This window comes from Schistocerca piceifrons, chromosome 3 (assembly GCF_021461385.2).
Source record: "Schistocerca piceifrons isolate TAMUIC-IGC-003096 chromosome 3, iqSchPice1.1, whole genome shotgun sequence".
NCBI classification, from domain to species: domain Eukaryota; kingdom Metazoa; phylum Arthropoda; class Insecta; order Orthoptera; family Acrididae; genus Schistocerca; species Schistocerca piceifrons.
The window spans coordinates 109,181,146-109,196,427 of NC_060140.1; the positions used below are offsets into that span (position 1 = coordinate 109,181,146).

The following is a 15,282-nucleotide window of genomic DNA, read 5'->3' on the forward strand; positions in this document are numbered from 1 at the left end:
AGTCATATTGAACAAATCACAACATTCTGCCAACAAATTCTTATCTTTAAAGGTCACAGGTTAAAGCAGAGTGAGAACCTTTGATTGAATGGGTATATTGGCTGCTAGAAAATATTAAAGAATTGCATGATTTAGAAGCATAGATCCATGAATATCTTTTAGAAGGTGGGGAAATACGTAAGAGGTGTTGAAGAAAGATAAAATCTCTAGAATGTAAGGAAAGAGATTTGGTATTATTAAAGAGCCACAAATGAAGTATGAAAAGTGAGAAGGTGCTAAAGAAGCTTTTACATTTTTTTGAGGGTCACTTTATAATTAGAAAAGTGACATATCCAAAAAAGCAGTAGTAGCATTCCGAGCTCCCAGAAAAGTGATGGGGTATGTTTAGCATTTGACTTTTGCGATCTGTCCGTATACAAATATACAACTCCTCTTCATCAGTTAACCTATGATTGGCTGTTAAAAATAGACAGATGATTGTACCTCCATGGTGCCTGCATGGTTGGGAAAGGAGTCTTTGAAGGTCACTTTGTGTCAGTAAGATCTGTGTTGTATTTGTGAGTGTGTATCACCAAGTAACTGAGGAACAATGCAACTGAAAATGAACATTGCATCTCCCACCAGTTGCAAACTACATTCTGTAATTCACTTTATGCAAACAGAAAGATTTGTTGTCGATGGTGTCATGTATAGGGGATTAAGAGCGATGTGCTGTGAGGGAATGTTGCAGAATAATCAACGATGGTTGCATGGATTAGTATCATGAAAATGGTCAGGCAAGACATTCATAAGTGCCTGATGAACTTTTTTCTATTTTTGCCTCTAGCCTACAACATTCAAGTAATCCATGTTTAGAAAATACAAGAAACTCCTATGTATTGGCCTGTTTTTGGTTTAAGTAGAAGCACTGTGGTGTGTACTGTCTGTTCAATACATTGAAGAATGTATAATATTTTGAATTCTTGATGCTTGGGATCTGCAGTTGAAATATTTTTTTGGAAGACATCATCTTTCTGCTGTTCACTGTAGTATTTTATTTTCAATAGAGAACTGAGATTTTGGCACATAGGCTATTCTATGTGTTTCTGCAATGTAAGCACATTTGTTATGTAGTTCGTAATATGCATTATTGTACACATTTATGTTATAAAATGGATACAATCAACTGGTCTCTATTGTGGGTTGCCTATCCAATGGCTTCCAAATGCAACAAAAATTTGTTTTTCAGTATTTCATTTAATTATCCACCAAATTTAAATTCCTGTCATAAGCTGCTCATTAGGAGGTATAACTGTACATTACAGGTTTAACACTATTAGTCAGTTATTAAAGTCATCAACTGTGGACATGTCTTGAGGAAGTTACTTCTCTACTACTTACTGTTAGTGACACTGTTTACAACTCATTTTTTAGTCAGTGCACATGTATACCACTGAATGTATCTGTAAAACTGTATCATTGTATGCCACATAGTACAGGAGATGTGGCATCATAAACTTTGAGATGCATGAAAAACTAGCTTTTCTAAAAACGTGTTTGATTCTTTACGGAAATGGGGAGGGATCCCTGCTTTTTGTGACCAACACATTGCTATTTATACCATCCAAGGGCAGCTCATGGATGATCTCAAACTTTCAACAGGTCACAAGTTCCTCCCATTTGCTTCTAAAGTGGAATCAGACTGCTGTGTGCTCAGATGGCATTCTTGAAAACTCACATTCTGTGTAAAGCAATAACTCAGCCTAGCACACAGATTTCACCTGCCAGATATAAGCAATTCACAATGTACTCTGCTTAGAATTTGGGAAGTTATTTTCTACTCTACCTATTAGTGAAATATGATTTAAAAATATTGACATGAAAAATTCTTTTCTATTATAATGCACATAAATACTGTGCTGTTTTGAATACTCTTTAATATTGTACAGGGTAAATGTAAATAAAACTGATAAACTGCAGGGATGGATTCCTGACTGCAAATGGTGGAAAAAGGTCCTATGAATATGTGCTCGGAAATGCGCCATTGCTATGATAGATGGTGCTGCCAAATGTAAGTTCCTCTGACCATGTACCATGTGTTCCTTGTGTGTTTCAGGCTGTGTGATTGGCACAGCATACTGTAAGCAGCAGAATGGTCCAGCATTCATGTTGCCAATAAGCCGAGGTGGTATTTTTCTAGGGCCAAGCAGATGGAAATGGTCAAGAGGCAATACGACTGTACCAAAATAGGTACTCTCACAGGCACCAACTACATCATATAACACTTCAAGCACTTTGGTCATTTGTGTGATCATGGGTCCTTTCAGACATATGAACATTGTGTGATGTGGCTGGTGTCTGTGAGGATGCTTGTTTTGGAATAGCTGTGCTGCCTCTCAATTGTTTGCATCTGCTTGACCATTCACAAACACCATCTCAGCTGGTTCCTGACATGAATACCAGACCATTCTGCTGCTTAGAGTACACTGATCAATCACACAGCCCACTACACAAAAGGAACACATGGCATGTGCTCAGAGGAACTTTCATTCATCACCACCACCTACCAATGCAACGATGCATTTCCATGTTCATAGGAGCTTCTTTTCTATTAACCAACAAACTGTAAATTTAGATCTCTCTTTTTTATGAGCAAATATTATGAATTTTACTGAAAATTGAGTAAATCTGCTCAAAGTGACTATTTTTTCCTAACATGCCATGTAAATTGAAAGATATTTAACATGTGTCAAATATTACAGCTACTCCAGCACCAACACCACCTCCTCCACCACCACCACCATGTCCTTCTTGTCCTGGATTACCACTAGAGCTCCAGGAGGACACTTCAGCATGTGACTGCCATCGCGCTAACACACTGTGGAATGGTGAGATGTGTGTCAACAGGTCACAGTGTCCCTGTTTTGTTGGACACATTCCGTAAGTAAATGTTCTGTGTAACAGACTTATAATGATTTTTAATAATGAAAAATGTGTTTCATACATCAGTTAATAATTCTTCACTGAAATGAAATACTGTCTATGGAGATAATTATAATGGTGCATGATTAACAGTTAAACAGATTTCATTTTTCAAGTGTCATTGTATATGAAACCCATTTTAAGATGCTTGTAATTGTGTCACATTTTAACTCACTGACTATCTCGCATGCACTTTGTCATCAATGAAACATAAACTCACTACAGGTGATCTTTATTTTATGAGCTTGGTTTAACACTGACCCATGAAGTCACACAAAAGAGAACAGTGTTGGATTTATATATGATTTGTTTGCAGTCTTAATAACTTATACGTGGTAAATTGTTTGCAAGGCTCTGTCAATTTTTTTAGATCTTTAGTTTATTTGTGCAATAGGTAATTACATTTTTTTATTAAATTTGTCGCATGATGTGATAATGATGTGCTTCTATCCAGTACTAATTCAGTTTCATATCAGTTCCCAACCAAAGATCTGTATTCTTCTGCAGATTTTTTTAGTTTTTGTTTTTACTTCCCTTCTTTCCACATATTGAATAATTAGATTCTGAAAATGCTAAACTAGATGAGAGTGAGTTTGTGTCAGGTATATGTCTTGATTTATCAAAAGCTTTTGACATCATTGACCATAATGCCCTACTACAGAATCTTGACCAATTAGGAATTAGACGTATATCCAATCAGTGGCTCAGGACATACCTATGTGGATGTAAACAGGTGGTTGAAGTGAAATGTACTGACCATAACAAAATCAGCTACAACTATTCAGAATATGAAAATGTGAAATACAGTATCCCTCAAGGATCAGTATTAGGACCAATTCTGTTTCTCCTCTATGTCAGTGACCTTATATACAACAAGTATTGCCAAACTACCCTCCAGTTTGCAGATGATACAAGCTTCTTTATTAGTGGGGAAACAGAAGAAAAACTAAAAGAGTCTGCTATCCAAACAATGAACAACATAGAACAGTGGTTCAGCTATAACAAGCTAATTATAAACAAAGAAAAGACATGAACTTCTACAATATATAAGGAAGGTATCACCCAAATATACAAATAGAACTAAGGGACAGAGTTCTTGACAGTGTTGACAGCATAAAATTCCTGGGACTCTGACTCCAGAACAACACAAAATGAGAGGTACACATTGAATATCTACAAAGAAAACTAAGCAAAACACGCTGCATGATGAGGATCTTAAAAAGTTGTTGCAGTAAAGCCAGCCTGTTAAATGTATACTACTCATATGTGATTCTGTAACTAAATATGACGTGAATCTCCTGAGGCAATACAACAACAAATATGAAACTTTTCAGGATGCAAAAGAGAATATTAAGAATTATTAAAGTGGTAAACAGTAGCAAATCATGCAGACCTTTATTTTAAAAAATTTCAATTCTTCCTCTTCCTTGCATTTTTATCTACAAAACGTTAGTTTTAATAAATCAATATATTGATAGACACCCAGATGTCTTATTAAAAAATGAAGACATACATGCAAACAATACAAAACAAAAATCTGATCTTCATATGAAGCAGGTGAGAAAATCATTGTGGCAAAAAGACTCTCTGTATATTGGGATAAAAATTTACAATAATCTGCCTAACAATATTAAATCAGTAAGTAAACTCAGTAGTTTTAAGACTGAACTAAAGACATATTTAATCGCCATTTCATTTACAGTCTGACAGAGTACCTAGAAACTAAACAACAAAAATAAATATGCATTATGAATATTCTACTTTGTATGTTGTGTCTAATGTTTGTTGTACATGTGATTCTCTGCTAAATTACTTAAGTATCTAGTCCCTAGGAATGCAGTACAAACTATACTTTATGTTGTAAAGACTTAACCATGTCCACTATCCTTGTATATATTCTATACGTGTAGGATTAGAAGGACTAAATAAATACAAGGAGCAGTCTATGATTGTGGGACATGTGATCAGCATATCGCCAATCTCTCTGAATCCTGGTGACTGCTGGTGTTGCTTTATTCAGGCATCATATTACACATTCATTCACCAAATTCCATAAAGAAGGGGGACCTTTGGGGATGTGAAATTAGTTAAGGCATCCATTCATAAAAGATAAGCAAATCAAGTCTACAGAAGAATGCTGAAGATTAGATGGGTATATCATGTAACTAATGAGGAGGTACTGAACAGAGGTGGGGAAAAGAGAAATTTGTGTTACAATTTGACTAGAAGAAGGGATTGGTTGGTAGAACACATTATGAGGCATCAAGGGATCACCAGTTTAGCACTGGAGGGAAGTGAGTGTGTGTGTGGGGGGAGGGGGGGTGGGGTAAAATCATAGAGGGAGACCAAGAGATGAATACACTAAGCAAATTCAGAAGGATGTAGGTTGCAGTAATTACTGGGCGATGAAGAGGCTTGCACAGGATAGAGTAGCATGGAAGAGGCTTGTACAGGATAGAGTAGCATGGAGAGCTGCAGCAAGCCAGCCTTTCAACTGAAGACCATGACAACAACAACAACAACAAGCAAATCATAGAAACTTAATTTGTGTACTATATTAACAATAAACTATTCATCAACTCCTTAGTTATATCCATGTTTATGACCGCTAAATTTAATCAAGGAAATTTGCTATGTAACTAACAGGACATTTCAATCTTTGATTCTACTAATTCAGATAATTTGTGAAAAGAATGGCTGACGAAGTATGTTTTCAATTTTGTTTTGAACTGGTTGGGGTTTACAATCTCTTGCTTTGTGTTAAATGGGAAGATGTTAAGTAGCTGAATATACATGCACTGGGCTACACAACTTGCCTCTGAGACCTACACAATGAGGCAAATGCTACATAAAAATTATTTTTGGCCCTTTTTTGTGATTGTGTACATCAAAGTTCAGATGAAGCTGTTTTTCATTGTTATCAACAAAAACCATTAAGGAGCAAATATATTGGAAAGTGAGTGTGTGAAGTCCAAGATCCTTAAAAAGACTACTTTAAGGTGTATTGTTATCTGCTTTACATAACATTATTCCTGCCTGTTTCTGTTGAACAAACACTTTACTTACTTTAGGTGTACTTCCCAAGAAAATAATTCCATGAGAAAACGTGTAAAATAAACCAACACTGTTTTCAATGGCTCAATACAATGGGAAATGCTTATAAGAGCAAAACGTGCTGAACTGAGATTCTTAGTTCATTTATTTATATGTTAGCTCTATTTTAACTTCTTTATCCAGCTGGACACCAGGGAATTTCACAGAGGATGTTTCATTTAGTGCATCTGCATTGATGTACGATTCTGGTGCTAGCTGGCTATTTTTGTTTGTTTGAAATTGTATAGCATGAGTCTTTGTGTGATTAAGACTTAAATTGGTGGCTCTGAAGCACTTGTAGGCTTACTAAAGTACCATCTGAGTTGTGTTTTGTAAATCTGAGTTTGCACCTGTGATTAGTATGCTTGTGTCATAATCAAACATTACAGTTTTTTAATTAAAGTCATTGGAAAATTGTTTATGTAATTTAAGGACAAGAGTGAACCCAGTAGCAATCCTTGTAAGATGCTACAACTTGTATTCTCACATTGTGAGGTCAGCTCTATACCTGTGACAGTCTGGCAGTGTTTCTATACCTGTGACAGTCTGTCAGTGTAAACCTCTACTTTCTGCCATGAATATAAAAGTCCATCCATCCACGCAAGTCTGTAACTAGACACAATTCATAACACCCTTGTTTGCCAATCATAATTTTCTGATCCACATGGTCAAAGGCATTGTCAAGATCACAAAATGTCAGAGACATAGTTCAAACTGAACTTCCCCTTGGACTCTATTCATCTTACAGACTAACAATGTAAGGAAAATATAGACTGATATTTGCCATAAAGATGATATGTTAAGTTGCAGACAGGTGCAGTTAAAAGACATTTACACATTAGCTTTTGGCTGCAACCTTCATCAGAAAAAGAACAAGAAAGATAAACTTACACACATTCATTCATACAGCCAAGCACACCTCACTCACACATAACCATCATCTCTAGTAGATCAGAGGAGGAGGAGGAGGGGGAATGGAGTGAAAAAGAAAAGGAACATGGGAAGATGGACAGTTGTGTTGGCAGAGGGCAGTACACTAATATGGTGGGAGATGAGAATATGGCAGATATGACAGGACAGAGGGGAGGAAACTGATAGGTGGAGGGTGTGTGGACAATATACCACAGGTTGACGTCGACTGTAATGATTCCAGGAGCAGAGAGTGTGTTATAAGGCTATCTCTCATTTTTGCTCTTCAGAAAAGCTGTTCCTGAAGGGGAGAATCCAGATGGCTCAGGTAGTGAAGCAGCCATTGAAATCAAGCATGTTATGTTCAGTTGCATATAGTTCCATGGGTAGTCTACTCTGCTCTTGGCCACAGTTTAGAGGTTGCCTTTCATCCTGGTTGACAGCTGGTTGGTAGCCATACTAATATAAAAATCTGTGCAGTGATTGCAGCAGAGCTGTTATGTGGCGTGGCTGCTTTCACAGGTGCCCTCGCCTCTGATTGCTAGGATGAGCCTGTGACAAGACTAGAACAGGAAGTGCTGAGAATGTGGGTTGGGCAGGTCTTGCACCTGGGTCTTCACAGGATATTATCCTTGCGGCAAGGGGTTGAGATTGGAAGTGGCATATGGATGGACTAGGATTTTGTGGAGGTTTTGTAAGCAATGAAATACCATTTTAGAAGGGGTAGGAAAGGCCTTGGGTAGGATGTCCCTCATTTCATGGCACGATGATAGATAATCAAAGCCCTGACAGAGGATGTGGTTCAGTTGTTCCAGTCTGGGTTGGTACTGGCTGATGAACTGACACTCCTTTATGGCTGGTTCTTGGGGTGGTGGGAGGATTGGAGATGTGAAGGGAAATGGCATGGGAGATCTGATTGTGGACTAAGTCTGGGGTATAGTTCCTGCCTGTGAAGGCGTTGGTCAGACCTTCAGCATACTGGGCAGGGGTGTTCTTGTCCCTGTAGATACACTGCTCCAAGCTGGCCAGGTTGTAGGAGGAGGGGGGGGGGGGGGACTTTCTGGGGTGGAAGGAATGACAGCTGCTACAATGCAGGTATTATTAGTGGTTGGTGGGTTTAATATGGTCAGAGGTGCGGATTGAGCTGCCAGAGAGGTCAGTGTCCAGGAAGGTGGCATGCTGAGTTGAAGAGGACCAGATGAAGCAGATGGGAGAGAAGGTGTTGAGGTTGTGAAGGAATGAAGATAGGAGTTTTTGCTCTGAGTCATCAGTGAACTTGAGTCAGATTTTGGGAGGCTAGGAAGGTCTCTTCTAGATAACACATAAACAGGTTTGCATTGGAGGGCACTATGTGGGTGCCCATGGCTGTGTCGCTAAACTGTGACCGAGAGCAAAGTAGATCACTCTGTGGCACAACATGCAGCTGAACCTAACATGCTTTATTTCAATGGCTGCTTCAGTACCCAAGCGATCTGGATTGTCCCCTCCACCACCAGCTTTTCTGAACTGCTCCCAAAATTATCCAAGCCTCAACCTGTGGTAGTATATTATCACCACACCCTCCACCTAACAGTTCCCACACCCTCTGTCATATCACCCCCACCTTTTTCTTGTCTCCCATCCTCTTTGTATGTCACCCTCTACAGACACACCTACCCATCTTTACCCACTCCTTTCCTTTTTCGCTCTGTTCTCCCTCTCCCTCTCAAACTCCCTGCCCCAACAATGCACCTGTTGGCAGTCCAGTCCCTGCTCACGCTGCCAGACAGCGCTCTTCTATCCTCTCACCCTTACACTTCTGTCCCTTTGCCTTCCCTGCCCCCTCCAGGTTGCTGCTTCCATTCCACATGACAGCTGCATTCTGGTTTGAAATGCTGGAGATGACGATCATGTGTGAGTGAGGTGTGCTTGCTTGTGTAAATGAGTGTGTGTGTGTGTGTTTTTTTTTTTTTTTTTCCTCTCTCTTTCTGATGAAGGCTGTTGTGGAAAGCTAATGTGTAAGTGTCTTTTAACTGTGCCTGTCTGCAACTTAACGTGTTGTCTTTATGGTAAGCAGCAATCTATCTTTTCCTTACATTGTTGATATTCTATCCCAAGTTTCAATTGTTTCATCTTACAAATTATACACTTCTAAAAGTTGATTGCATATCTCATTGTAGCAGTGGTGGAGTTTTATATGTTTGCTGTGATTTAAAACTGAAGATAGTAAGTATGTCAGATGCAACTGGTGAAAGAGGAGCAGACTTCTGGTTTCTCAAAATAAATGTATGTAGTCATAAGATTTTAGTCAGAGCAATGTATAAACCATCCAGAATCACTGTGGTATCACCCTTCCAATCAGCCTTGTCCTTGCTAGTGTCACAGTTCAAATATGTAATCATTATGGGAGACACAAATACAGACGTGCAGCAAAACTCTCATTTTGCATGGAGTATAAGATGACTCTAATGATGTGCATGTTACACCTCTGGATCATGTACCTACACCCTAATTGATATAGCTAAAATAAAGAGGCCACATAAAATGATTTGTGTCAGTCAGACTTCTCATCCAGGCCTTTTTACCCATGAAACCATATTTTTAATGTACTCCACACAGACAACCAGAGAAAAACCTAAACTACTTCCCTACAGAAACTTAAAATATATTAACCATGATGCCCTACCAAAGAACTATCTAGGTTTGATATTCAATGGCAGGATATAAGCTATAATCTGACCTTAAGTGCTTAAGTCCAGGAATTCAATAGCAGACATACCGCACTTTATGAAAAACATGGCCTTCCACATTCTGTTCAAGTAAAGAAAGCTACTGGTCCATGGTTGACTATGGAATTATGCCAAATTAATCAATGAGATTCTGCACATAGAAGGTTCATATGAAATTCAACATCTGAATTTTATTAAGTATACAGAAAGCTGTGGAACAAACAAAGTAAAATCTGCACAGTACCAAAGACAGGCATTCCTGCTATGTTGTACACAGTGAGTCAAATACTGTAGCTCTGTGAAAAAACAATATATCTCTGATTTAGGAAAGGCAAAATGTGATCCTGCTTTTCAGGCTGCTATAGAGAAATTAAATTTTCTCTGAACTGCAGTCAGCTCTCAAGTTACAATAAATTTTCACACACTACATAGCAATTTCGTGACAGGCACAATTTTCTTAAAAGTAGTTTCTACACACCCAGTACATAAAGCAGTCATGATAATCTGTTCTGAGGCAGTAGGTAATGATGGAATGAGTATAAATATGATAAAAAATGCTGCTGATATTGTAATTTCAGTTCTCACAGACATCTTCTGTCTCTCTGTTGTTAGTGTTGCATATCCTATTGAGTAGGAGCAAACTGTAATGCAACTAATACTAATGAATAATCACCCATAATCACTAGGCAAGTACAGGCTGAACTACATGTCACTCACAGTAGCTAAAGCCTATGAGTTTATTGGTAACGAACAACTGATGGATACCCTGAAACTTGTACTATCCTGTATAAATATAAGTGAGGCTTCCAAAAACATGATAGCATATCAACTTCATTAATTAAAGTGACTGCCGACATCAAACATGCCATGAATGAGTGTGGTGAAGCAAGCATTGTAACACTGCTTGATTTCAATAAGGTTTCTGACACTGCTGATTTCAATATATTATCTGTGAAAATGAAACATCAAAATTTCTCAAACTGCAGTATTGCGCTTCAAAGGAAAATGAATGAAGATTAAAGCTTAATGTATCCTGTCAACAGTGAGATTATTAGAGATGGAGCACAAGCTTGGATTAGGGAAGGATGGTAAGGGAATCAGTCATGTCCTTTAAAGGAACCACCCCGGCATTTGCCTTAAGCTATTTTGGGTAGTCAAGAAAAACGTAACTATGGATTGCCTGATGGGTATATGAACTGTTGTCATCCCGAATGTGAGTCCAGTGTGATAACCACTGTGCCTAGTTCCTCAATATATTGCAATTTGAGAGATATCTCTAAACAACATATCAATGAGTTGTCTCTGTTAGAAAAGTCATCATGGGAACATGTGCTCGCTGTAGTCACCCAAGGTTCTGTCCCAAGCTGATTGGATTTTGTACTATATATAAATGATATTTCATCTGTGCTACATGTTTATAGCTACCACTTATATGTTGATGACATTCGGGTGTATCTAAGCACCAGCCTGATGTAATCCTGACTTTAGGACCAGCAGCATCTACTGAACACAATAAACTTCTGTAGCAACAGATTAAAATTTGATCATTGCTCCAGGACACCAAATAGTAATAGTTGTTAATGGACATTGATAATAGCCATAGTTCCAGATACAAATTTATATGTGATAGTTCATGATTGAAACTGATATAATTCCAATCACTACTGATTCACTGTGCACATCTATTCTGTGTATGATTGTAAGTAAAGTTCCTTTAAGTTTAGCAATGATGGGAAAAGCACATTCATAAGTTGAAGCACTTCAAACCCAAATTAGTCAGTGTAAATCACAGTGGCGGTCTTAGTTCTTTGATAGAGACAAAGCCAGACAATAGCAGCTACAAAAGAATTCGCTCCTGACAGGCCTTTTGTTTGTCTGCTATGGAACTTCACATAACTGTTGTTCCCATAGCATGTGCCTTTGTCTGGCATGTGTGATGTTACACATATTATTATGTCCATATTTACTGCACAGCATGAAGTACATTTCTACTGCTGTATCAAGTGTGAATGACCACCTTCATCTGACATCGTGGTGCATGCAGAATCAAGGTCTTAAACTAAACTGAGCATCAATGAGCGACAGAAGCATTTGTGAGAGATGATGTGAGAGACTTGTCTCCCTACATAGCTCCCCTGTTAAGTGAAATAAGTCAATGCAAAATCGCCCAAAATATTTAAAATCTATTAATAATTAAATTATTGTCTTCTGTAGTGTTTTAAAACACAACTTAAAGTCTCCAAACAACTTAAGAACTGAAAGTTCTTGGCAATACAAAGCTGCAGTGGACCAAGACATGAACCAGGAGATTCTGCCTTCCATGGATAAATGCTCTACTGACTTAGCTATACATGTACAATACACAGCCTGCTCTCACAGCAGCACTTACTCCATTGCACACTCTGCTCCAGAGTAAAAATTTATTTGCATGCTTAAGAAATATTTCAATGTATTTACAGCTGAGACTGTGACTTCATAAAAACCATCTTTCTATGAATAAAATTCGTTTATTATCTGCCTGGCATTGCCTTTCCTGAATTGTTACTGTATTTAAATTATACTGAGTTCTCTTTTTACACAATTAGTCCCTTTCTTTATCATGTACAACCTGATAATTAGTCAAATATGATTCATATTGTCATTACTTAGCTGGCTTTGTAAGTTAATTGTCCAAAAAATAGTAACAAATGTCAAAATACTTACATTATTAGTGTCATAAATGCTTGTAAAGAGTCAATTTTCTTATTAGACTGTAGTAACACATCAAACAGGAAAGCTGTTGACTATCATCATTGTCTCTCAGGGGGAAGGTACACCTCAAACCATTATTTTTACTTTATTTTCCTCCCCCACAGCTAGCCACTTTAGGTAAAAAGGAAAATTCATTCTAAATAGTTATAGTGGCCACAAATCCCATGAACAGCTCAAACGACATTATTCATATCTTTTGTCTAAAATTGATATCATCTTGCCAAGCTGTGACCGGACAATTTAATTTTTATTTTTTTTTTTTTTTTTTCAGTTTTAATGATCAATATTTCTTTTTTTGACGTCATTGGAAACTGACTTCAGATGTTTATGTGCTCATAAGATAGTATTGAAGTTTGTTTTGTCAATATAATGTTACTCAAAGCTATGTTTTATTTCTGCTGTATGTTTCATTATCATTTAATCTCCATCCAACCTGTGTAGATTTAAATACAAGTACTCAAACTACATCAATATCTTTTCCATAAGGATATTGTTGCTTGCGTGATTAAGTCTGCAATGCAATCAATCTACTTTGATATGGGTGTAATACTAAGTTGTCCAGTCAGTTGAAAGTCAGACCATTTTTATGTATCAGTTTCCCATCATCTCATGCACCAACATAGCATATTTCTCAAAGGAGCTACACATACCTAAGCACTCTTTTGGTCTCTAACCACCAGACTTACACAGAACAAAAATACTGCAGTTGAACTGACTGAAATGATGCTGTCTCCACCCCCTCTCCCCCCCCCCCTCCACCCCCACCCCACCCCCTCCATCCTCACATATATTGTTCCCATCTCAGATTCCACTATACAGTATACTTTCAATGTGTAAGAAAGTTATTCTTTGACTTAATTTTTTGTGGTACTATTCTAGTTGTCCATCTGGGACACATACAAGCCATAAGTGTACTTATTGTAAATATAAATTTTGAGAAAAAATATACTGGTCGCTATATGACTTTAATGTATTGCATAGTAGTCTAAATAATGAAGATCTTTGATTTGTCTTATCAGAATTAATGTGTTTACCAGTAATTTTGTATTGCAGTTACGCCACTGGTAAAATATATGAGACCGAGAAATGTGAAACATGTGTTTGCAAGCTGAATGGTGTTCCTGAGTGCAAGACAAAAAGTTGTAGCGGATGTCCAGAGGTAAAGTGACCTTCATTGTAATATTCTTTTTAGCATATTGTTGTCTCTTGCTGTTGTTGTATGATGATGCCAAGTTCCAGTTGAATGACGTAATTATTAAGAATAATATATGTGTATCTGGATGGAACACTACTCATCATATAGAAGAGTCACTGAACAACAGACAAGCGTGTAGGATAAAAAATAGCTTAGCTTTAATACAAAGTCCTTCAAAGACAACTAACACACATGCTCAACTCATATAAACATGGTCATTAACTTCTCCTGGTGCTGCAGCTTGACTGAAGTTATTAGCAATCTTCATGAGTGTCTAACATGAAACTGGAAGGGTCTTGGAAGAACCATGAGGAAAGGGAGTGAATAGGAAATGCAAGTGGGGAGCATATGGGTGTTGGAGGGGTGGTGACAGTCACCATGTCAGGCTGCGAGGTAGGGAACTGCTAGGTGAAGTGTAGAGAGAAAAATATACATGGGGAAGGGGAGGATCAGGTTAAGAGGAAGAGGTTAGAAAAGGCTACTATGAATGAAATAGGGCAAAATGGAAAAGCAATAGAGGGACTGTGACATTGTTATGGGATGGGAGGGGGGTAGGGGTTTGGAAATCATTGAGAGGATGACAGTATTTTTCTGAAAGTTGTGGATAGGGTTTTTGAGATTGTCAACTGTATCTTAGGGCAAAATTTAAGTAAGATTTACTATTGCTAAAACATATGATGAACAGTTGTAATGTGTAAAATGTGATTTTTCATATTTCTGAGTGGCACTGTCTAGCATCAACTGCGTCATTATGCTCTGAGTGACATACTTGCACACTTGCTCTTCTAGGTTATTTCAGGACGCAGAAGTATTGAAACATTTCTGATATATTTACAGTGAAAATTTTCCTCAAGAGACATCCAGTTCTTGTAATGATTGTAGCTGTAATGAAGGTGATGCTTAACATGGAGGACATGATGACTCTCAGAACAAATGTAAAGAAACATATAGATGGTCTGAAAAAAAGCCGTGCAACTTTTATAACAGAGATCGGACTGAGCTGTTCTAGGAAAATAAAAATTGCAGCTCTCTTTTAACTTCATACAATGAGTATATCAAATTGTAATACGAATGAATTAAAAGCAAATCACGAGGTACTAGTCTTAGCAATGTAACAATGCTTTCTCTTGATGGTCGATCCATTAGAAAGAGTAGTTTTGTTCTCTTGGATGAGCTAATTGTAACTTTTACCAAAAATAGCTTCCCCCATACTTCGTTGTGCTCCACAATATTTGATTTTTATAGTGGAATAATCTGATACTAAATGCTCATCTTTGAAACACTGGTATGGAAGGTCGCACAAAACCAGCTGTGGGAATCCATACCTTTACGTACCTGTATAAGCTGAATTTCAGTATTTGATTTGTGTAGAATAGAATAGAATCTTTACTTGCCTTTCAATATGTTTTCCATACAATTGGCATCGTCAGTGTGTTCAATACATTTTTTTTTTAAATTACAATAATTATTATTGTACATAATTGTACCTGTGCAGGGCAAGCAGATACCATGCTAAAGTAATATTGATAATACCACAATTATTCATTCACAATAGTAATAATAATAATAATAGTGTACAACTGATTTCATGGTTATTAGAGAGATTCTCTTCAAAAATCTAGATCCGAACATTTTTGCAGGATTTAACTGTGCTTTTCATGTTGT

The 15,282-nt window shown here is 37.5% G+C and overlaps 1 protein-coding gene across 1 annotated transcript in view; it reads left to right on the top strand.

Moving 5' to 3' along the window:
* Window positions 1-15,282, top strand: part of LOC124789901 (hemocytin-like) — a 543,737-nt gene that overhangs the window by 337,657 nt on the left and 190,798 nt on the right. The window contains exons 48-49 of the mRNA XM_047257418.1: window positions 2,742-2,919; window positions 13,476-13,581. Of these exons, the coding sequence (XP_047113374.1) occupies window positions 2,742-2,919; window positions 13,476-13,581 (284 nt within the window). The remainder of the gene's footprint in view (window positions 1-2,741; window positions 2,920-13,475; window positions 13,582-15,282) is intronic.